The sequence below is a fragment of the Marmota flaviventris genome, chromosome 5 (assembly GCF_047511675.1).
Source record: "Marmota flaviventris isolate mMarFla1 chromosome 5, mMarFla1.hap1, whole genome shotgun sequence".
NCBI classification, from domain to species: Eukaryota; Metazoa; Chordata; class Mammalia; order Rodentia; family Sciuridae; genus Marmota; species Marmota flaviventris.
In genome coordinates this window covers 134,480,340-134,506,166 of record NC_092502.1, presented here as the reverse complement: position 1 = coordinate 134,506,166, position 25,827 = coordinate 134,480,340, and the positions used below count along the sequence as shown (strand labels likewise).

General features: G+C 31.6%; 1 protein-coding gene across 4 annotated transcripts in view; it reads left to right on the top strand.

The window, feature by feature from the left end:
* The window catches only part of Cdh12 (cadherin 12), a 659,985-nt gene that overhangs the window by 582,864 nt on the left and 51,294 nt on the right, over positions 1-25,827 (top strand). For all 4 annotated transcript variants that reach the window (XM_071611883.1, XM_071611880.1, XM_071611881.1 and 1 more), the window contains one exon: positions 13,408-13,595. In XM_071611883.1, the coding sequence (XP_071467984.1) occupies positions 13,408-13,595 (188 nt within the window). The remainder of the gene's footprint in view (positions 1-13,407; positions 13,596-25,827) is intronic.

Sequence of the window (25,827 nt, the reverse complement as noted above, 5' to 3'; positions counted from 1 at the left end):
ATGCCATTTATTGCTTTTTAGATAAAATAGGACTGAAGTATCCAAGAGTGTAGAGAAAGCCCATAGAAACAGTAAGTGAAGCAGAGCCTGGAGATATTTCAATAACAGAATGGAAAGGACATGGGGATCTTCTTGACTCAAAAAGGAAGTTAAGTAAGAAGAAGAGCAATGATGAAATGACTTCAGCAGGAAGATGGCTTTTGTGTTAATTTGATGAACTTGATGGAGGGGAGAAAGCAAAAGGCCATTGAAAAAGGCTTTAAAATCCTTAAAAAGTCTCTTCAAAATCGAAGCCACAAAGAAATATTTCTAAGATACATAAGCAAAGAAGTGATACATGAACTCTCACACAAAAAGAAAAAAAATAACTGAATTAAAGAAATCATTTTCTGTTCATCATTAGAATATGAAAAATCTTGAAAGAAAAATGAAGTTATGAGAAGATGAAAAAAAGCAGATCAAGTCTTTATTACTTAAATTTCTGACATTAGTGACAGTCTTTAACCATAGTTGTGAAAGAATCCTAAAGCTACCTTCACCTCCATATGGTTCACATTTCTCTACTTCATTTTTGCTTTATTATTGGTCTTAGGAGCTATACAGACAAAGAAACTGGATTTTGAAACTGTTTTGTTATTAAGAGCAACACAGAACCAAGTGTAATAGTAAAACCCTTGGAAACAAAATTTTGATATGTAAGAAATATACTTTATTAACAAATATTAGATGTAATAAAATATATCATTCAATGAAAAAATAATTAAAACTGCAGTTTTATTGAAGTAATGAGTTGAAGTAATTGAATAATGCAAAAATAATATAATTTTTTATTTGAACCTGCATAAAGAGAATAAATTTTTAAATTTCTTTCCTCAAGCACCAGTATAGATTTTTTAAGTAACTGACAATCACACAACTTGGAATAAAAACAGTGATAAACTTATGAACACAATATATATAAATGTACTGGATGGGAATCCATATCATTACAGAACAATGGAAATGTTGGAAGAAATGATATCTACATTGATTCCTGAAATAATATTCTTATAATAGTGTTAGTGGGAAACCAAAGCTATACTGAAATACTTACACCACTGCAAAACATGACATCCTATTTATCCTATTTAAAGGTTTGTATACATAGAACTATGAAAAAATGGAAGTGAAAAGACAGAAAGGGAAGGAAGGGAAGAAGGTAGGAGAAAGAGAGGGGGTGAGAGAGAAAAAAAATCAAAGAATGCATTGAAATCATTCCTGAAAAATAAATGATAGTCAATATTTATACATCAAGAGATTTGTAGTAATAGGCTTGTGAAATATTAAGGCACTGGCAACTAAACAGGGGAAGTCCAACAGTCAAATACAGGCAATAGCAAAAAAGAAAAGCCAGTGCATATGCACATGATTCATGATGGTATGATGGCCATTAAGAAATCAAATTAAGAGACAACTAGTTGGACTGTCAGTTAAGGAATTGGTTTTGGCTAAAAGAAACTAAACTCTGCTATGAGAGAGACCATTACAAAACTTCATCTCTTCCAGATTACCTTATTAAAGTCTCAAAAGGAAATTCATGAGTAATTAATCCTTTGAATAAATAGATGAGGTCAGCTGAATTTGAAAGTCTAAATATTTATTTATTTGTTTTAAGTATTTCTATATCTATCTATCTATCTATATATATATATATATATATATATATATATATATATATATATATATATATCTTTATTTTTATTTGTTTTTATGTGGTGCTGAGGATCAAACCCAGTGCCTCACAGGTTCAAGGCATGTGCTTTACCACTGAGCCACAACCCCAGTCCTGAAAGTCTAAATATTTATTAAAAGTTTGTTAGTTTGCTTATTTTTGGTACCAGGAATTGAACCCAATGGCAAACAACCACTGAGACATGTCCTTGGCTATTTTTATTTATTTATTTATTTTTATATTGAGACAGAGTCTTGCTAAATTTCTTAGGGCCTCCTAAATTTGCTGAGGGTGACTTTGAACTCGTGATGCTCCTACCTCAGCCTCCTGAAAGGCTGGGATTACAAGCATGTGCCACCATGCCCATATAGGCTCTTAGTTTAAAGATGCTCAATTTTTTTCTAAATCATAAGAAAATTTGTATTATTTTTGTGGAATATTTTGATAAAGTTATCTGACAATATATGTTAGAATTCTTAATGTGCTATATCTTATTAGATTAATCAGAAATTATAGGGATAAAGTCAACTAAAAGAAATGTTTACATATTTAATGGAGGATTTAAGGGAATATTAAATGCACTCTGTTAAGATGAATGAACAATGGAAAGTTATTGATGCACTTGAAAGGATGTGAACTCTTGCCAAGATCTACATCATGTTTATTACCATGTAACAGGAATAGTGAGTATATAATTCATATGTATCGAATATATATATATATATATATATATATATATATATATATATATATATATATATTTTATAGAATGTGAAAGAGATTTTTATTCTGATAATAATTAATATAAATGGGCTGTTGAAATTCCAATGCAATTTTTTGAAAAAAATTTATAAAGGACAATTAGATTTGTAGGGAAATATAGATAATGTTTATTGAAACTGTAGTTACTATAACTGCAGTATTAGATGTAAAAATTTATACTTGCATATGAGGTACTTTGTAAAAATGAAAGGAGAATCAGAAGTCTAGAAAAAACTGTAGTCAGTTTTCCTTCTTTTTTTGCACTACAGGCATAGAAAGAGTGTAGAAATAAATTAATTTTATCTTTAAAGCCTCATCCCCTTTTGAATCTTTTTATATCTCCTAACGATCTTTTTCTCCATATTTTCACTGACTGTGCTCTTTAAACTTTGAAAATAGAAACCCTCCTGCTTATGCCTAACCCACTAAGTCACACATTATTGAAATGTACATGCTTCAATATGGCTGAAAGTATTAATTTTGAGTTATTTGTATTTTAAAAGCTTGCTTACTAACAAAATATTGCTTCAGTTTAATTGATTTCAGGTAATAAAATGAGATCATGTGGACGAACCAAATAAAGTAATCATTCTATGGGTCAGAGTTGCCACTTGAATGGTCCTTCTCATAACCTAGAACACCTGAAACAGGTGTTGAACAGATTATCTGAGCTCATAGGGCACATCTCCCAGGACTGTGTTCAATGATGACACATTGTTGACTTGAAATTGGCTATGGTGGGAGTTCTTATGCCATAGAAGTTGACAAACACTAAAACTCAGGGCTTATACCTGCATTCCCTTCCTACTCAATATGTATGTTCATAGTCATACCCTACCAGGGTATGAATGGGAATTATTAGACATCATAGTTCTAATGTGATGATAAAAATATTTAATGATGGGAAAGATTTTAGAAACATGCTACAAAATGTAAAGCAGTTTAGAAATGATTCCGAAAAATGTTTATTCTCCTTGAAGGGTAATATCTATTTAAAAATGTCTTTCTTTCTTCCATATTCATGTCCATGGACTTTCTAAAAGCTTTATACATTTATTCCATGTTATTTCTGACAGAAAATAGTGTACTCACTCCCTGTGAATGATAGACATGACCCTGTCTCTTTTTGCAGAAGAGCATGAGGAAGCATTGCAGGTACCTCAGAGAGAAGTACTACGGGAGATTCAGTTAGCACACAATAATAGTAATACAGAGAAGAATTATGTGTGAGATCTCTGCTAGTGAAGACTATGGTAGTTGCGAAAATGATAATATGTGTATAGATTTAAACAATTTTATTGGATAAAAATTGGTAGTATTTATTTTCTATCAATGGAGGATTTTAATTTATGGAACTGGAGAAATACTACTTGCTGAGACAATGCATATTAGAAATCTTTTGGGGGACATGGCAATCCTATAGGCTCTATGTGGAATACATCAAGATTGATGCCTTGAAGTTTTGGAACATCATAATGTTTTGCCAAGTATGAAACTCAGAAGTTGTATATAGAGAAATTTAAAATATAAAAAAAATAGTGTGAAGATAGTAAATGAAGTCAAGAGGATAGATGAAATTAACTAGAAGAGAAAAATCAAAGGGGCGGCTGTAGACAATGGCTCTTGACCATGATTGTCAATAGAACCTGAAGGAGTGTAAAAAATCCTGTTATTCAGGTCTAAACACAGAACCACTAAGGTAACTCCTCTTTGGGTTATTCTTGGGCTGCAGCATTGTATCCAAATCTTTCCATATGATGCTAACATGCAGCAGGAATTTTATCTGATCTTGAGGACATAACAAAGGGCATTGGGGAGGGGACAGCTGTGAAGTGGGAAAAACCAGAACTCTATATAGAGAGTGTAAAAAGTGTTAGAAGTGTGCTTCAAAAAAGAGGGAATGATCAAGAGGGTTGAATGATGCAGAAAAATTGTTAAGAATTTAATGACAAAGAAATAAAACTGGCAATATCAGAGGAAATCTTTAACAGAATAGTGGCTTCAAAAACCAGCCTAAGTCTACATGTGGCTTGCTTGTTAGGTAGAAATAGGTCACAGTGACAATCAAGGAGAAATTATGTTAAAAAGGGGACAATAATTAAAAGAGTGCCTGGATTCAGTTTGTAGCAAAAGAAAAACTTTGTGAAATAATCAAATATAAACACTGTCTATTCTTGGGAATATCTCAGTTAAGAAGAATATTGATTGAGAAAACAGACTGTGTGATAAATTGTACCAGTATTTGCATATTGCTGGAGTTCAATAGTAAGAAGGGAAGATGAAGGATATCTCAATTGAAATTGGCTAAAAATCTGGAGGGGGATGCTTACAGATGTAATAAAAGTTTATTATTGAAGTTTTTACCATGATGCTAAAATGCAGTGAATATCAACTAGCCAACTATTGTCCCAAGTCAAATGTAGAATTTAAAATGAAAATGTCAGGATGCATTTAAGACTGTTTGAGTCATTAGTCAGAACAAGATATTTTGTGATTTTTTTTTAAAAAAACACTTTTTATAGAGTATGGGGGAATAATAGAAAAAGTTTATGCAGAGGTATTCTTTGAGAGAGTGATGAAGAGTCCCCATATAATCAAAGTAAGGAGTGTGGTTGCTCTTTGCCTGGCCTCAGGTATGTGGAGAAGAGCCTCCCCGGCAACCAGGGCAGATCACAATGGCTGCTGTTATTTTCCCAGACAGGGAGCAATTCCTTGGGATAGTGTTTGCCATATGTTTAAGAATGTTGAAGTACCCAAGGAAAGCTGTTTGTAAAAATAATTACATGATAACAAAAGGAAGGGTAAAGATGTGGCTGCAGAAGGGAAAAATACCCAAGAGTCATTTTAAGTCCTACAAAGGAGATTTCCTCTAATTGAGAATCTGTGTGTGGAGTGCATCACTGAGGGATCTGGAGGGTGAGGCAGTGTTCTATCAAAGTAGAGGCAATTCCTTGCTCTTGGGGGTTGCAGGATGAGATGCTTCCAAGAGCCCTTCACTCATTGCCATTCAGATAAATCAGACCTGGAGAAGCAAAACTATACCTTAAAACAAGGACACACCAAACCCCTAGCTTTGCTGTGTCCTACAGTTGGGGAGTAGTAATACCTTGGAGAACTAATGGGGAACAAAAAACTGACCACAATATTGTAGTTACTGCTGCAGATGATGTTATGGCTCAACATTGTTTTCATCCAAGGGAAGACATTCACTGAGGAAATGGAGAGGGGCAGAAGGAGAAAAAGGAGCATGCTGTACCTATTCCAATAACAGGAATATTAGTGAGGGATTGTTTGCAGGTTTGGGAAAGTGAAAAATCTACATAACACCATTCTAATTTCATTCTGTGAAATACAGTTCACAGTCTTTATCTGGGAAAAGAATTAGTGAAGTTAGTAAAGCTGAGTTTTTGGAGAGTGAATTGGTTTAAAATAGAAATGAAAAGAGAACGGTAGTTACTTTAGCATCTGCATACTTTGCAAGCAATGAGGAAGGTGAATTCGAGGTTAATGATCATAATTTAAACCAATATCTAGCTGTCTTTCTTGTTTTTTCTTAGTCATATGTCTCTCCTCTTTAGAAGATTAATTATGACTATTAAGGGTTGGCTTTTGTCAGATATAGTAATAAAAGAATGTCAGAACCAGGCACGGTGGCTTACCCCTGTAATGCCAGCAGCTTGGGAGGCTGAGGCAGGGGAATCACAAGTTCAAATCCAGCCTCAGCAATTTAGCAAGACCCTGAGCAACTCAGCAAGACCCTGTCGCTAAATGAAATATGATAAAGGGCTGGGGATGTGGCTCAATGTTTAAGCATCCCTGAGTTCAATCCCTGGTACAAAAAAGGTGGGGGGCATTGGAAATATATGTAGGCCACAGGTTAATATTTTATTGAAATGATAAATCAGGCTTTTCAAGTGGATATGGAAAGGACAGGAACAAGATGAGAATCTATACAGATTAATATACCAGTGGTCCTTCTGATATTGGAGTTGATAGATCACAGTGGGAGTAGCTGAACAAAGAAAATTATAAGGCAGGAAATTCTTAGCCTATTAGCTTTTTCATGTGGTTCTTTCTGTGGATTGATTCTATGGATTGATGGTTCTGTGGATTGTTTCCTATTAGATGACCTCACAGACCCAATATCAAGCTGGCTCAGTTCAGACTCTCAGTCTAAATATCACACATGGAATAGAATTATAAACATTGCTTCAGACCTTTGAGGTTGCCATGCTAGATTAATATTTGTGATTTTTCAATTAAATTCTTCAATGACACTAAATTGTTAACACTCCTATGTATGTTTAAACTCATTTGAACATTACACAATATATACATATTTTTAAAAGTAAGATGGGGAACTTCATAAATATGTACAAATTTATGCTCTTATGTAATCATTCAAAAGAAAATTATTGAATTCTGAAAAAAGACAAAACTATAAAAAATCTGTTTATCCATTTTTATATTGTCTTCATCATCCTGTGGACAAAGCTACTAGAAGCTGCAGTTGGACCTAATCTCTTACCTGAATTATAGGCATGCTAAGTAATTAACTTACTATATAAATATGATTTACATCTGGCCCTATATTGTTTTATTTGCATAGAACCAGAAGTTGTAGATGGATGAGTTCTTATCACTCTTAGAAAAGATTTATTGCTATCATTACATAGAATTTATAAAACTTAATCCATTAATTTTAGATATATACTTAGCAATTCATGTACATGTATGTACAATTTAGAAGGGACATTTAGAACATTTGTAAACACTCTTTTCTCTTTTAGTTTTTGAGAACTGAGATTGTATTAGATATAAGCATTTCTAACTTGCACTCGATTTTACAAACATTTTGTTTTCCTTTCCTCTTCTGAGTTCTTTGAATTTCCTTTATTTTTTTTCTACTATTGTATTTTAAAGGGGAAATAATTTAACTAAAATAGTTAAGTTGTTGGTGCCCAATCCTTGACATTTTAAAACGTGTTCAGCCTGCACTTTTATTAAGTCAATCATTGCTAGAAAATGCTTCTCTTTCAATTGATACAAGTTTCTCAATGGCTTTAGGTAATGATAAGTTTGTGAGCATATTTAAGATGAAAAATTTCAAAACTTTTTTAGAAAACTTATATCAGTAGAGTAGAATGAACGCTAGTTCTCTTCACATTTATTGTCACTGGTCTCATAGACATTCTGAGAATGAGTAGGGATAGATTTGTCATTTCTGAGGTCCTATTTACAGATGTTTAATGTGTTTGGTTAAAGACCAGCTTGAATTCAATTTTGTCATCAGAAAGGTCTTTTTTTGTGGACTTTATTTTTTTTAATTAAAAAACTGCTTTAGGATTTTGAAGACAGAGGACATAAAATATTACTAAACTATCAAAATATTTTGTTATTCCTGAATTCTCCAATTTTCAGAACAAGAAAATAAATATTTCAGTAAAATTTAAAATAATTTTTCAGCATTCTCTCACTTTCATTCTCACACATTTATATGCAGCTTTCTCTTTCTTATTGTTATTCATATAGAAAAAATATTATAATGCATATTCATGGGGACATTATCAATAAAAATATTATTTCAACTTTAATTAGTAGTAATGGATAATATAAATTATATTATATTATATATATGTATATATATATAATACTAAATTTTATTTACTATTGTACCAGTGAATTTTTGAAAATAAATCTACACAGTGAATCAAAATTATTATTACACCAATCTTACAAACAAAAGAATCACTAAATATTTTGCCCAAGATCACAGAGATATAGGTAAAGTTTCTATAAATTTCTTCTTTTTTTTTTTATTTACAAAGATGTTGTTTGCTTTCTCTTGGTATGTTCTTTACATACTACATTATTTGTGTATTATTACATTTGCTTAAGAAATCAAATCATATGCAATTAGGTGCAATTAGATGGCATTTCAAGGAAAAAGCATACAGGATCATTCTTTAAACAATTCTATGTCTAAATCTAATTATGTAATCTACAGTTAGGTGATTGTGTATGTATATGCATATACACATTCTGAATAATAAATGTAAACTTTTAAAAAAATAGTATAATTATTTAGGTGGGCTCAAGGATACAGTTTTGAGTTCTTAAAATGTTTAATAATTCTTATCAATTTATTCTTAAACATTTCATATTTCTAGCATTCTAGTATTTAAATTTTTTATTTGTTCTTTTTAGTTATACATGACAGTAAAATATATTTTGACATATTATACATACATGGAGTATAACTTCCCATTTTTTTGGTTTCCAATGTGTAGTTATAGTGGTTGTATATTCATATAAGAACATAGGAAAGTTATGTCCAAATTATTCTGTGGTCTTTCCTATTCCCATCTCTCCCTTCCCTTCATTCTCATTAATCTAATCCAATGAACTTCTAGTATTTTTAAGCACCAATTATTACCTGTCATATATAAATGATCTTTATAAATAGTTGAATGTTGAGCTCTTACACAATTTTTTTTGTTATCTGAAGACATTGCTTTAAATATAAAATGTATTTCAAAAGTAAATTTGTAACAATTTATTTCATATTTTTAAAAAATTTTCACATTGCTGAAGGTTTTCATGATATTTATAATTTGTTCATTCATTTAATATATTTGGTTATATCTTATATTTTCTCAGTAAATTAAAACATTATTTATATTCTTTTAAGTAAATATATCTCTCTTGATAGTTTCGTTAATGCTTCTGAATTTTCTAAAAGGGAAAAATTGAAGGAAAATATATAAATTTGATCACTAAAATTCCACTTTAGATCATTACCTGTAATATTTCTTCTTTCCCAAGGGATTTGGGGAAAGCATCATTTGTGCATTCGATGAATATGTAAATATATATTTTACTGTGTGTACAATCTCTTGTCATCTGTTTTATTTCTTAATCTGTGTTGTACAGGTAGTGCCATTAAGATGTTTCATATACATCAAAAGTAGGACACCCAGAAGATGATGACAGTATAATTTCATAGTACATCATAAACTATTCAACTTTGGCACAGTTGAAGATTACTTCAGAGTTCTGAATTAATCTGAATGACCCCAGCTTTATTGCTGTTGAGATTCTAGAAATGATAATATGTCAAGTCATTGAAAATAAACCGACAGAACCTAAACAATCTGACATGACTAATGCACAGCTTCTCTGACTTTTTCCATACTCTGTAGCCTCTATTACCAGCTGCAGTATTTTACAGAGCAATGCTTGTCTTAATGAACATGCACATCTTTCATCTTATTGAAATATATGTCTGTTATGTAAAGAACAGAAAATCCACTGTCTGTGTATTTGAGTTTTACATGCACTAAAACCCCAATGCACAGAAGAAATGTAAGTGATAAATAATTTCTTTACTCTATTATGTCTTAATTTTAAGGGATACAGATTAGTCAAATGCTGTTACATCAACCATATATGGACAATGCAACTCTGAATTTATCACAAGTTTTCCAAAGCCATTAAATATTAATGAAATTTGTGAGAATGCTCTGAGATGACAATTTTCAAAAAGAACTGCTTAGATAACTTATAATTTATATTGACAGAGTACTACAAAGGATAGCTATCTTCACATTTATTGTTAATGGCCTCATAAAGTGCTCTTTTTTAAAGCATAAAATTCATATCTTGGCATAGTGTCTTCAAGGGGGGTTATTTCATCTCTAGTCTGCATTACTTGGTACCCTTCAAAGTTTAAAATGCTTTTTCTCACAATAGAGGGTTTCAGTTCTGGCTAGACTTTCCATACTCACTAACCATTATCCAGTAGACATGACTCTAAGCTTTATTATTTTTCTCGATATACAATTTATTTATTTTTGCTTCTATACTTTTCAAATGAAAAGCTACCTTATGAAATCTAATACGCAACTTGAAGCTGCTCTCACTGAATATATTGGAAGGTATCTGAAGAAATACCCTATGCTCTTTATATACTCCTATTTTCCTAAAGATATCATCCAACACCTGCCCTGCACTCCTCAGGGAGGTATCCTCACCAACCCAACATGCTGTTGCTCTCAATTTTTAGCCTTTTACTTTGTAATGTTTAACAATACATTTCCTAACTAAATATCCTAATAGAGGGAGATTTATAGTACTCATTCAACTTAAACCTCCATTTCTCTATTTTTTCAGCAAAAAATTTAAGCCTCTAACACTGATGGACCATGAGATTGGACTGTGACTAATCATACTGTCAATTTAAGGCTTTTATTGATTCTTCTGATTTTTATCCCAATCACACAGTGAGAATCAAATGTTGTAGACTCACTTCCTAATAAATCATATTTCCATTTAATAGACATTAAAAATTTAAAAAGGAAGTGAAAAATATCTCATATATTCTATGCTCGGTTCCTTTTCTCTGAAATTTCTCTCTGAGAAGTTGAGTAAAACTTGAGTGACTATGCCCCATGCCTTACTGCCACACTAAAAATAAATTCAAGCATCTTCATGCTTACTCAAAACTCAGGAGTCCCTCAATTCTGTACTTATTGAGAAATATTTGTGATCTGAAGAATGTAGGTGGCAATGGTCACATTAATTTCTACTAGGTACTCGTCACTATTTGATAAAAGACAGATTGCCCTTGAATGTCCCACTTCCCACTTTATCCTTCTTGGAGACAATTGGGAAACATTTAATCCTTTCATTTTTGATTTTTTTATTTGATCTGGTGGTCTAGGTTTCAAACCCTGCTTAAAATTTAGTGAACATTGAACATCTGGCAGCAACTGTGTTGTTTGGCAAATAAAACCTAATGAAAACAATACTAGTTTATGAGAAATGGCTACTTTGATCAATTACTATGATTTTCATTAAATAGGATTCCTTCATAAAGTCTATATTAATGCTCCAACATCGTCACTAGAAAGTTTTATTATCTTTTGTTTGTATTGTATATTTACTTATTTAAACTGTATAGTGTATTCTTTTAGAAAGTCATCTTACATGTATAATACTAAACAATTAATTACTTATACACAATTATTTTAGGTCACTATAAACTATACCTTCTAGCGGGACACAGTGGCTCATGCCTGTAATCCCAGCAGCTCAGGAGACTGAGGTAGGATCATTGCAAGTTCAAAGTCAGCCTCAGCAAAAGCAAGGTGCTTACCAACTTGGTGAGACCTTGTCTCTAAATAAAATACAAAATAGGGCTGAGGATGTGGCTAAGTGGTTGAGTGCCCTGAATTCAATATCTGGTACCAACCCCAAATATATATACCTTTTTTCTTGTGTATCAAATAAACAAGGTATAGGTGGATATTTAGCCCTCTTAAGACGGAATGTGTGTTCTATTGAGGTGATGGTCTTTCGATGTCAGTTAAAATAAGTCAGATTTCAACATAATTTACAAGAAAAAAAAGTGGGAAATATTTGGGAGGTAGAGGGTAGCTGGCAAGATTTAACTGTTACCAGGGCTGATGAGATTACCAAGTTTGGCAACTGATTGTGAAATAATTATATATTCTATAAAAATAATTGGTAATGAAAAATGAAGTGACTTAATTTACAAACAGGTATGATTAATAATTTTTGATGCCATCTTGAAGCAAATAATTATAATTTTTAAAAGTAATTTGTTGAGTGAACTTCACCATGCAAGAAAAGTCTTGAGTGCCTTTATAACTCAATATCCACGTATGTACTAGAATTCTAAAATAACTTAATCACTGCACTTGGTTTGTCCATGGGAAAGTGACATTCAAAATTTATTTATAGAATTTGAAACTGGAATTCCAGTATCAAAATTAAAATATTGAACTTCTTCATTCACTTTAGCATCTGCATTTTTAATTTCCTCCTTTTCTTTTCTTTTTTTTAACTTTGATTTGAATATTATTGTTTAACCCATTAATATTCACTTTGATGAGATGTTCAAAAAATAATATGTCCTACTTATTTTCTTCATCTCACACTTTAAATTTTTGACAAGGTTTTAAATTACCTCTACTATTTTTCATAGTCTTGGAATATTTTCCACAGATAAGTATTCTTTTGTTTTCATTTTTTCTGATCCAGTACTTATTTCATGTAATGTAAGTATTCCATTTGGTGGTAAAAATGATCATTTTAATTTTTTCTCCTTTAATGAGAAAAAGAAAAAAAATTGGGGAGTCAAACTTTATGTACTCAGTTTAAATATTAGAAAATATGCCGAGTTAATATGTATTAAAAATGAGCTGACGCCTGGCATGCGCATGGCTCTGGGTTCGATGCACCACATACGAATAAAGATGTGTCAGCTGAAAACTAAAAAATAAATATTAAAAAAAATTATCTCTCTCTCTCTATTTCTCTCTCTCTCTCTCTCCCTCTTTAAAAAAATGAGCTCAATCTTTGTCTCCAATATGCTTTATTTAAATTCATCGAGGTAGAATTTTGTATTAGTGTACAGCTTATCATTTCAGTTCATTGTAAGATACATTCAGTCATTGTAATGATTACTTTCTGGATACATAACCTTCACATTCATAAATAACTATCCATCTATCTTTTATCTATTTATCATCTATTTATTAATTATATATATTTTCGTTGTGTTTTAGATTCTATTTTATTGGTATTGATTACTTTTGTAACAATTATGAAGACTTTTACCCTCACATATAAGGTATACTTTGATATCAATCATATTAAAATATTTCCATATAGTAATTTTAATATAGCACACTCTATTATTTATAATACCCATTTAAAAATCAAAAGCAGGTCTACTGAAGTGAAAATGAAGTTATTACATATAATCATAATCCTTAACAGCAAATTGCCTTTTCATTTTGCTCTATAATGTTCCGAATTTGATTTACTTTGTGCAGTCTACATTTTTCAAACCTGATAATCTTTCTTTACTAGTTCACTGTCAATGCAAATTACATATATTTTATCAGGCATCTTCCATCTGAAAGTTCCTGAATCTTCTCCTGTTGGCTCAGCTATTGGAAGAATAAGAGCTGTGGATCCTGATTTTGGACAAAATGCGGAAATTGAGTACAATATTGTTCCCGGAGATGGAGGGAATTTGTTTGACATCGTCACAGATGAGGATACACAAGAAGGAGTTATCAAACTGAAAAAGGTACATAAACAAAGGTTTTGACAGTTTACTATCTAATAATAATTAAAGAAAATGAAAGGGTATAAGCAATTTTAATTTTCCTTTAATTAGTAATATTTTAAATGAAACATTAAATGTTATAATTATGAAATATTCACTCCCACAGATAGTGTTATTCTATGATTTAACAAATATGGATTTATATTGAATAATGAAGCCTAATAGTTTGATTATGTACTTTTTTAACACTCTTATCAGAGTTTAATTTCTAATTAATTTTATAGAAATAAATGTACACAAATGATCAATTTAAAAATGACAAACAGTCAATAACTCTTATCCTACCAAAGTTGATCTTGACATTTCATGACTTTTTGGAGAAGACAGAGCATAAATATGTAAGTTAGCACATTATTGATGAGAGTTGATATCACAGTGGCGAAATACTATTATGGGTAAGTTTTATTCAGTGCAGAAGTGGAAGAAATAAGAAAGGATAATAATGGACTTGAGAATTCTGTAAGAAAAAAGCCTACAGAGACTTTTACTTTTATCAGTTAGGAAGTAAGGCTAGAAATATCCCAGTGAAGAGACCATTGAAATAATCCAAGAAAGAGATTTAGATGCTAATAGTAGTGGAGATTGAGAGAATTATGATTCTGGCCAAACTTTAGAGAAAGAGAAAGAAAGGGAGAGTGGAAGGGGCAGCAGAGGAGGACAGCAAAGTTAGTCGGACCCTTGAAACAAGTCATTACTTGCCCAATATGTAGTTTTGTCTTTTATTGGGTAGTGGCATATGAAGGAGTGTGTAAATGTGAGAAAGAAACCTGATTCCATTGTACGCATGTAGATTGCTTCCATTATAATGAAGAAAACTATGAATTTTGAGTAGTGAAATGTAGCAAAAAAGTGAACCTCATTAAATTTAGGTTTTCTTTCCCCCTCTCCTTGTACAATGTATACTCTCTTAAACTCAAACTGCAGTACATGTCACGTCTGTTACTATTTATGATCATTTCAACCCAGAAGAAATATTTTTGAAGTCAGTGCTATTAATCAGTCTTTTCTTTTCATATTTGTTAGGAGCTCTGAATTTTAATAAGAAACACTATGAATTTTAATGAAAATCATCTTAAAAGTAAATGTAAGCTTCATATATATAGTCATTTTGTTTTTATTCCCACAAATGTACATAAATTGTACTTAGTCCAGAAGTTAGTTAACACACGATACCATCTAAAAGTATGCATTAATGCTGAATTTGAGAAATACACAAAGAAAAAATGTGTATGATTCTTGTTTATTTCTCTATTGTTATTTAGTATTTCTCTTTTCTACTCAGTAACATATCAGTGAATATTCTTATTAATTTTTTTGTAAAAGTAATAATATTTAAATATTTTTCAAAATCAATCCAAATGAAATTACTGTAACAAATATTAATATGCTAATAATACTAAAAATGGTAGAAAATAATTTATTTAATCATATCTTAAAATTTAACCATTAAATTAAGTAGATTTACAAAGTTAATCTGAGGGACAGAATTAATACTAAATTATGCATATCTAAATTTAAATATTCCTTCATCTTGCTATTGTAAAAGTATTTTATATTCATCAATGTAGTTTTCTATATTTTATATTTACTTTTATAGACACCTATGTTTCATCCATGCCTGTAATTGATGTTTACATGTCAATCAGAAAATCTTTATTTTTAAATATATTTGGAAAGAAATAGTGTTACATTTCTTTATTTTTTATGATGTCAAAAATATAATGTTTAAAGGAAGTGTTGCAGTTATAAATTATAAAAACTTAACTATTACTTAATCAGTAAGAATGCCTTTTCAGTCCAAGGAAAGAGTCATAGTGAGTAGGTGCTACATCATTTTTTGTTTGAATTTTTGAAAATATTTTTTTCATTTTTTTATTGGATTGACTTTGAGATTTACAAAACTATGGAAATGCCTTATTAAAATTGAATTACATAATGCAGATAATCAATCTGGAAAATGTATCTCTAAATAAGACAAACAGTGTTTCCTCCTGAGGTAAATTAATCATTCATCTTACTGGCATAAAACTCCTTGTCCAAATAAATCTGTGACTATACCTTTCCCTTCATCATTCAAGGGATATTTACGGTGTAGCCACAGTGTCCCAGATCCATTTTGGACTCAAAGATAGACACATTCCCTGTTCTCCAGCTCCATCTATTCAATTGGGAAAATCGGAAAATTAACACATGAAATATCACTATCAGCAATGATAGATTCAAGCTGATAGACATAAATCAAGGTAAAGAGATAACAGGAATATGAAAGGCAGTCTTATAGTAAAGGTCAAGAAGACTTTTGGGCTATGGTGAAATATAAGCATATTTCTGAATAAAGACAGATGAACAACAACTGTGTACATTACATGTGTTCAGAAAAACTAAGTAACAATTGCAAAATCTCCCTCTGAGGAGGGAGTGCTGGACAAAGAGACTGGAAAGGTCAGTGAATAAAAGGAATGTTGATTGGAGACAAGGTCATCAATGTCCCATGATGGAGGTCTTGTAGGTCAGGTCAAGGACTCTGAGCTTGGTAATGATAAGGGGAGTTATACACAAATCACCTCTGTTCTAATAGAGTCAGTTTACTCTGTATGCTTTGAGGAAAATCAAACTTAGGAAGTAAGGCTGAAAAAAGCCCAGTGAAAAGATCATTGAAATTAATCCAAGAAACAGATTGAGATGCTCATAGAAGTAAAGACTGCGAGAATTGGTGATTCTGGCTAAATTTTTAAAGAAACAGTCAAAACATATTGTTATAACTATCATCACCTAGAAAATTACACCAAGCAATTCAGTACTTACAAAGCCTGACAGAATACTTGGAGTCACATTCAATGTTGTAACTTGCTGTGATCTCTAAATAAGGATCCACCAGGGGCAATCACTACCTAGTAACCTATTCTGCTGTAAAAGAACACTACAATCTATAGACTACATCTATTAAATCTAAGAAGTAAGTTTTGCAACACAATTTTTGAATTATCTAACATCTATCTATGTGTTGGATTGTATGAAATATGCTTATGTACACATACATACACACATATATATCTTTATCAAAAATGGTGTATGATTTTATGAAAAAGGAATAATGGAAAAATATTCAGCTGAATAAAGTGCATGGAAAACTCAAAATAAATTAAAATGACAACTGTATTTAAAATACAGAATCCTTTTGGGTAAAGCTCATGTAATAAGACTATTAAAGCATTACATGCAGTAGGTTCTCAGAAAACTTTATCTTGCACTTATTATTGGTCTTTGAAGAATGAAGTGAGCAAAAATAATATGAATGTAAATATCAACAGTAGTATTTTAATTTTCCATATGATCTTAAAATTATTTTTTTGAAAGTTTTCCCTTTTGTATCTCAGCCTAGAATTGCAATGCAAGAATTATGAATTCCTACTTAAATCATATTTTTAAGTATACTAAATACATTTAGGAAATCCATAAATATATATCCTACATATGAATACATAGCTGTATTTTAAAGATGAGTTATTTTAAATTTTTGGCTGACAAACTTTTAAGCAGCAGTAGAGGAATGAAATGATATATTCTTCAATTTAACAGAGCTTCTCTTTTTTTAACCCACTTAAAATACATTCAAATGCTCAATGTTCTGAAGCACATATTTTCAATGTTGTTTTATCTTCAAAATCTTTTATTTAGTTTTATTTTACTGTATACTTCTCTCCTTTTCCTCTGTAGGGTGAGGATATATAAAAATGAAACTCGGGTTTACATAAGCTGAGGAGAATGAAGAAAGGTGTCATTTCACTGTATCACATTGCATTCAGAGTAAAATTAGGAAAGTTTGTAAATCTCTCCAAAGCACACAATACTGGTAAAAACCCAAACCAACTCTTACTCTACTCTTGCATATTACACTGAACAAAGTATACAGAAATTAAAATTCTCTTATGTGTTTTTGAATAATATAGCAATACCAACACTAGAAAAACTAGAATAATGCTTCTCAAATTTTCAATCACATCTTAAATCTAGGAGCTGGGATATATTTGCAATGAGAAAATCAGCTGTTTTAAATTCAACAAATTTCTTATATTAAAAAAGACAAATAAACTATATCTTAGTAATTACTCCCTATGAGAAAAATAAAAATAAAATATATACTCCTTGAATATAAAAATGAATAGGAATTTACATCAGTTAAAAAAAATCTCTCAACACTAAATGGATAAATATATTGAGAAACACTTTGGTTTGCTTGTTGCTGAATGAAAACTTAGGTAATTAAAACAGTAGAGTGAATACTTCAGTTATACAAAGAACAGTTTAATATCCTGCATAATTTCGGAAAGAGTCCTGTACCATCTCTATAAAACTGTCCGTTAAGAACGACAAAGTAGTGGTGGCATCTGTTTAAAATGAAGAATGATGAAGTGGTGGCCTATTTATTATAAAATAAGTAAAACATTTTTTGAAATTAAAAAGTTTAACCAGTTTGATGTTATCTTAGCATATTTTTTCATTTTGAATTTACATAACTAAAGATCACATTAAATCTAAAGTAGAAGGATTTTTAAATAGGAGATGAAAGATTTGACTTTTCAACAGAACCCTTTCATAAATAGGCTGTGGCCTCAATTGGTTCCATTGGGCATCTATATTTTATATTTACTCATGAATCAGTAAAACTCATTAATTTTACCATTTTATATGACTGAGAAGTATTTCCACACTATATAACTTGGTAATAGCACCATCATGTGGTAAATTTTAGAATAACTCTCAGGAATAAAATGAAAATAAATTTTAGAATAATTTATATGCTCAAAAAATAATAAATAAGTTTTAAAAATTATATTTTTAGTAACTCTGACATTCCTAATTTCAGAGAAAGGGGTACTCCTTATGTTGTTTCTACAAATATTATGTTCCTGTTTTTTTCCAAATATTTGTCTTTCTCTTCTTTTTTTTTTTTTAATTTCTAAACCTTCTTTATATTCTTTAAATACCTTGCCCAACTTCTCTTAACAGATTCAACTCTAAATTAACCCCGAATTAACAAAACTAAGGCCAATTTTTCTACTGCTTTGCAGATTTTTCTATTTGAATGTTTCTTAATGCTTTTTTCAACCTCAAAATGTATAAAGCCATATTCCTTCTTTTTTTCCAATAAACATGTGACCTGTCTTATTTTTGTCCTTTCTAGTTTTTTCAACAAAAAGTCCAGAATATTTCTTAGGTTTCTACCATTCCCATAGACCTTTGTTTGCCAAAAACAGGGCATGAGCTTATCCAGTGAATTCTTCTGAGCAGAAATTAATGTTGTGGCTTATATCCTTCTTTAATACTCCCTTCCAACACTGCTAACTATTTGCCAGCTTCACCCCTTATCTTCCTTCAGGAACTCCTTCATTCTGTGAATGAAGGGTAGGAACTACATCTGTTTATCTTACTTACACTTTTATCTGGTCCCCATTGCTGGAAAGGTCAAGAGCAGGCTTCATATTTTCTTTCACCAGCCTCTGTACACACTGCCACACACACGTACAAGCTCCTTTTCAACCACACCAAATTCACTGCAGGTGTCTACCTGAGTTGTTGAGGTGTTCCACATTCTCATGGAAGTATCTTGCTCAAAGGAATTTCAATACTTTCCTGTTACTTAGTATTATCTCCCTTGCTTATCAACGGTTTTTTCAAACCCTTCTTCCCAAACTGGTTGTCTCTTACTTTATTTCCCAAAATTTCAGCATTTCTGCAACAGCACTTATTGGACTTATGACACTCATTTATGGCATATCTGATTTTTCTTATTTGAAGTCCTTTATCATGTTTATGTTTTGTCCTCTTTGTTAAAGAAAATCTCTAAAATATATAGGGTATTTAATGTTTTGTTGGGTAAGACAAAAAACATTTTATGTTCACTTACATACTATATAAAGTTCAAAATATTTTGCAAAGTATATAGAAAAGCAGTGTTTTATTGATTTCATTAATGGGAAATTTGAAGTGCATGGAAGAAGGATATATTTTTCAAAATCACATGGCTTATTTTCAACTATAGCATATTTTGAAAAGCAAATACTTTCATTGTTATGAATAGTGATATGTGGTAAAAAAATAACTGGCTTCTCCAGATAGAAATGATTTATACTGTACATGTACGTGACACATATATTTCACTTAAGCATTTATGATACTTGATGAAACCTTTTGTCATTTTATGAAAATTATTATTGAAAATGTGTAGCAAGAAGCCCTGACATTATTGCCTTTGTTTTGATTTATTTTGTCTTTGTTACTAGATTTGTTCCAAAAATTATTGTCACTAAAAAACAGACATTGAACTAATGTCCATGGTTTTTAAGGTACTTGTTAAACAACTGTTAAACAATTTTCAGTATTACAAAAGACTGGAATGCAATAACATTGCAAAGAAAAACTAAATGCATTTTAAATAAGTAGTTCTGTTGTAATATTTTTAGAGATAAGTTGAATTAAGTGTTTATTTTATTCTTTAAATAAAAATAGCAGTTTTTTTATTTATAGTTATATAATTTTTAATTATATAAGAAATACTGTGAACACTGTCAAAAGTAAAGCCTATATTTAAAATATCCACATTTTATTTTATTGCATGCTTCTTCACTATAGGGACTTTCTCATGTGTTATAAGAACATCAATTATTCATCAAATCTTTGATTATTTTTAGTGAAATATTGAATTTAATTCTTTCTTCAGTGGAGATTATATATATAAGCTTTTCCATCTCTTCTCTCAGAGAGGCATTGACTTTATTGATCATAAAATTAACTCATGGAAAACTTGACTTTCTTTCAAAATAATATGTGTTCTGAACATCTTATCTTTATTGTTCAGCTGGTATACAAACTTGCTTTGAAAGAGTGTTTTTCTAATGTATTTTCATCATGGTTCAGTCTGATTTAAATCTGTTTTCTAACTTCTTATCTTGAAAAGGACTAGTACAGCATGGGAGGTTGAGGCAGGAGGATTGCAAGTTCAAAGCCAGTCTCAGCAACTTAGTGATATTCTATCTTAAGATAAAATTTAAAAGGGCTGGGGATGTTACTCAGTGGTTGAGTGCCCCTGGGATTTATCCCTGGAAATCAAGAGAGAGAGAGGTGGGGAGAGTGGGGAGGAAGGAAATTGATGATATTATGGCAACTATTATTTCTCCATGATAAAATTAGAGAAGATCTTCAGAGAATTAATACTACATTGTAAAAAAAAATCTTTACACTATAATGAGTACAACTGTATCTTTACCCCCTTTTTGTGAAATATCCTTAGATATAAGAAAGTAGTAAACTTTGTAGTTTTTGAACAACTTGTAGAGCTCGCTCTTATTAGTTACTATTATAAGTTCATTTATAATAACTTTTAGGCTCACTGCTAATTTTCTTTTTTTTTTTATTGGTTGTTCAAAACATTACAAAGCTCTTGACATATCATATTTCATACATTTGATTCAGGTGGGTTTTGAACTCCCAATTTTACCCCAAATACAGATTGGTATGCATCACCATGCCCAGATAGTTTCTGTTTTCTATCAGAAGGCTTTATGAAAACTTGGGTGGACCCCTACCTAGCATACCCTCCCTCTTCCTCTTTCCAATTCCCTGTTGCTAATATTAGGAAAAGAGGATATTTACAAGAATATGATATTTGATATGAACCAATCCTTTGGTCTTGAGATGATTTCAATAACGTGTGCATTTAAGACTCAAGTTTGCCCAGTTTAGCACGCTTTTTCAATAAAAAGACTTGTTTGAAAACTAAAAAAAAAAAAAAAAGGCAAAACGATAAATATTCCTTTTTCCTGTTCCTGGATCCCATTGCAGCTTCTTCAAAGAAAGGAAATTTATGAGTGTTGACACAACCCTTATTTAAAAACCTTCCTTGGCTCCCCTTTCCACTTTTTCCCCTTGGCACAAATAGACCCAAGATTCCCTTCTGTCAGGTTCTAAGGATCTATCCCAAACCCTTATGCAGCAATTACTGCTAGGATTTGCACCACAAAGGATAATTCATTCTTCTCTACTAAGCCATATGTCTCTTTATTTATATTGTATATTGCCAGGCATATTACAATGTTAATCAAAAAATCTTGCACTTTAAAGTATATTGATATCAACATTTTAAAACTATTCTCATTGTGTCCAGAACTTTGTCCATTAATAATGTAAATTCACATTTTCAAACTTATTTACAAATGTGTAATTGTCTCATTTTTTTTGAAAATAGATTTTCTTTTAGTCAAAATATTCCTGTTGACATTAAAATGCCATGAGTGAAAAAAAAAAAAAAAAAGAAAAGGACTAGTACATTTTGGAAAACATTACACCCCTCGCTCATTTGTGTCCCTTCACAGTTTTCTATTCTCTTGACTGTGAAGACCTACAAAGTGATTGAGTACAGCCTTAATGCCAAGGATACATTGTTTTTTGTTCATTTTTGGAGTGTTCCCTTCACGGTGTTGGCAAAACTGATAGATGCTCATCATGAAAACTGCTGCAATACCACCACAGATGGGAAGACAGCTAAGCCAGATCCCTAGTCCTTCACTGTAGGCTTCTCAGGCTGAATTGAAGGTGTGGGTTGAGGTTGCAATCTGATACAAGGTTGGAGCTCTTTACCAAGCTAACTGATTGCCTGCAGAATTAACTTCGCTGAGGTTTTATGATTGTCTTGTTAATTCTTGGCTGAGATCAAGTCTCAGTCCTCATAGGGATCCTTTAGGCACTTGCCATGCAGGCTCCTGTGCTCACATGTTCACTTGCTCAAGACCAGCCAGAGGAGCTGGGAGTATAGCTTAGTTGGTAGAGTGCCTTGCATGTACATGGCCCTGGGTTCAATCCCCAGCACCCACCACAAAAAAAAAAAAAAAAAAAAAAAAAAAGACCAGCCAGAATCATCTGCACCATTTGCTAGGTCAGACATCTCCAGCAAATGTGTCTTAAGTCAATGTCAAATGATTAAGAGCCTTAGTTATATCTTCATATTATTTTTTCCACAGAACTGAACAAGTTGATAAGAGGAATATGCCATTTAATTCACGAGTCCCTCATACTGAGGAGCAGAATTATTACATAAAATGGTTGGGGGCAATGGGGACAAAAATAGGGAGCATCTCAGAATTCTGTCTGCCACAGCTGTTCTTTTCCAGTTCTCATGTATCTATAATTATAGGTACCTGTTTCCACTCAACATTATCTGGAAACAAGATGAGGCCTAAAAGAGCCTAGGGGGTTATTCTGATATTTAATATTAAAAATAGCTTATCCTCCTTTTAAGTGAAAAAAAATTATTTGGCACTTAACATTTTATGTATATTTAATTATCTGGACTTCAGCAAAGAGTAAAGAAAGCAATGTAACAAAAAGAAGTAAAAAGTGATAATTTATTTGACCCTTCTCTCACTTTGTATTCCAGAGAGCAGCTAAATATGCCATTCTCCAATTCACCATAGTCACGGTCTTATGTAGCACAATTTCCTATATTGTGAATTGTTTTCCAAAAGTTCTCATCCTACTAATCTTCTGTTACAGAAAAATCCAAGAAGTTGCTCAGTTAAACTCTCTTTAGTCAGTCTTTTTCTTATTCTTCTAGAAAGGTTCACTGAATTAAATATGCCCAGAGCAATGTCATAAAATTCTCAAAGTACTGTGTAAAAAATAAATATTTCAAATTTATTTAATCCCATCAAAAATAGAACTAATTTTCTAGCAATTACCAAAAAAAATCTTTTCTGTTCTATAATTATATCAAATGTTAGAATTTTTGTCGATTACAAAATCTCCCTCCAAATATGGCATTGGTCCGTCAGATGGTTGAGTACAGTCAAGTAGAGATGATTGGTGATTCTTTGCTCTTTCAGAGTTACACCATTTTGTGAATTTGCCTAAGGGTCAGAGTCATGAAGAAGTCCACATAGAATATAATTGTGGCATTTCTCTTACAATTTTCTCCTGTTCTTTGATCTTCGTAGGAAATAACTTTTCAGTTGCAAAAAAAAAAAAAAAAAAAAAATCTATATGTACAAAAAGGTTCTTTCATCTCACTCTCTATTTCCTTCACTGCCAAATTCTTACCTGTTGTGATAGGCCAGGAGTTCTTTAAAAACATACATCATGTCTTATCTCCTAAAAATAAAAGTAAAATTAAAAAAGCGAAAAATGTTTCATAAGTCTCTTTCTGTCTCTGGCTTGAAATCGATTTACCAATAAAGAGTCAAGTTCATCCAGACAGATGTAATGTATTATTAAGAGGGAAAATAAAACTATATATACAATATATAAGCTATATATACAAATATACACATTAGTACAGATAGTCAGAGGCATTTCAACATCTAGAGGAAAATTAGAGATGGGGAACAGTTGGTTAGAATGCCTACATTTTAGGATAGCAGTGGATTTGGAGCCCAAAAGAGAATAAGTCTGAGCTGGGGCAACTCAGTTTGCTTTGAAATCAAGGACTCCTAAGTTGTTAAAATTAGATTGCTCTAAGATAGATGTTAGGGTTCATTGTCAGGAAAATACATTTGTTTAACATTTATGAAGCACTTTTTTTTTTTTTTTTTTTTTTTTTTACAGTAGGAATACAGTTTATTTCCAATGGACAATAATTTCCCTAGTGCACTTTATTGACTAGTCCATCTTTTTTTTTTTAATTTTTTATTGTTGGTTGTTCAAAACATTACATAGTTCTTGATATATCATATTTCACAATTTGATTCAAGTGGGTTATGAGCTCCCATTTTTACCCCATATACAGATTGCAGAATCACATCAGTTTCACATCCATTGATTTACATATTGCCATACTAGTGTCTGTTGTATTCTGCTGCCTTTCCTATCCTCTACTATCCCCCCTCCCCTCCCCTCCCCTCCCCTCTTCTCTCTCTGCCCCCTCTACTGACATTCGTTTGTCCCCCTTGTATTATTTTTCCCCTTCCCCTCACTTCCTCTTGTATGTACTTTTGTATAACTCTGAGGGTCTCCTTCCATTTCCATGCATTTTCCCTTCTCTCTCCCTTTCCCTCCCACCTCTCATCCCTGCTTAATGTTAATCTTCTTCTCACGCTCTTCGACCCTACTCTGTTCTTAGTTACTCTCCTTATATCAAAGAAGACATTTGGCATTTGTTTTTTAGGGATTGGCTAGCTTCACTTAGCATAATCTGCTCTAATGCCATCCATTTCCCTGTAAATTCTATGATTTTGTCATTTTTTAATGCAGAGTAATACTCCATTGTGTATAAATGCCACATTTCTTTTATCCATTCATCCATTGAAGGGCATCTAGGTTGGTTCCACAGTCTAGCTATTGTGAATTGTGCTGCTATGAACATCGATGTCGCAGTGTCCCTGTAGCATGCTCTTTTTAGGTCTTTAGGGAATAGACCGAGAAGGGGAATAGCTGGGTCAAATGGTGGCTCCATTCCCAGCTTTCCAAGAAATCTCCATACTGCTTTCCAAATTGTCTGCACCAATTTGCAGTCCCACCAGCAATGTACAAGTGTACCCTTTTCCCCACATCCTCGCCAGCACTTGTTGTTTGACTTCATAATGGCTGCCAATCTAACTGGAGTGAGATGGTATCTTAAACCACCCTATGAAGCACTTATTTTTTACATGCAAGAAGAACTTTGTATTTTCTTTAATTTGAATTAGCCAGTGTACTCTTGCAACTTACTTTTTTTCTCTTTTTTTTCAGACAACTTCTATGGTATTTTAAATGAAATTTATTGCTTCTTCAAACTTCTCCATTAGACAACATGCCTTTATTCTATAATTTATTGAATACTGAGAGAAAAAATAAATATTATTTACCTTTGTACATTTCAGTTCTTCTGAGGGGATACCCCTTGCCTTGCCAGAACTTTGTATATTTTAACTAATTCAGTGCTGAAAGTTTTGTTATTTGTTTCTTCCTTTTTCCAAACTAAAGTTATTCTTGTAAAGAATTTGAATTATTACTAATTCACTACTCAGAAACTTACATAATAATCCTAACTTATATTCACCATTATAGTCCTTTAATATTTAAAATATGTGTCTTATCTTGTCTTGGTCTTATTTATTCGAAACTGTTCATTCTCACTATTTGTACTGATTTCTTCTTTTTGTCTTAAATAACGTTTTGACATATTTTTCTGGAAATTAGCTGTATTTTCTTGAGTCTGATTCCT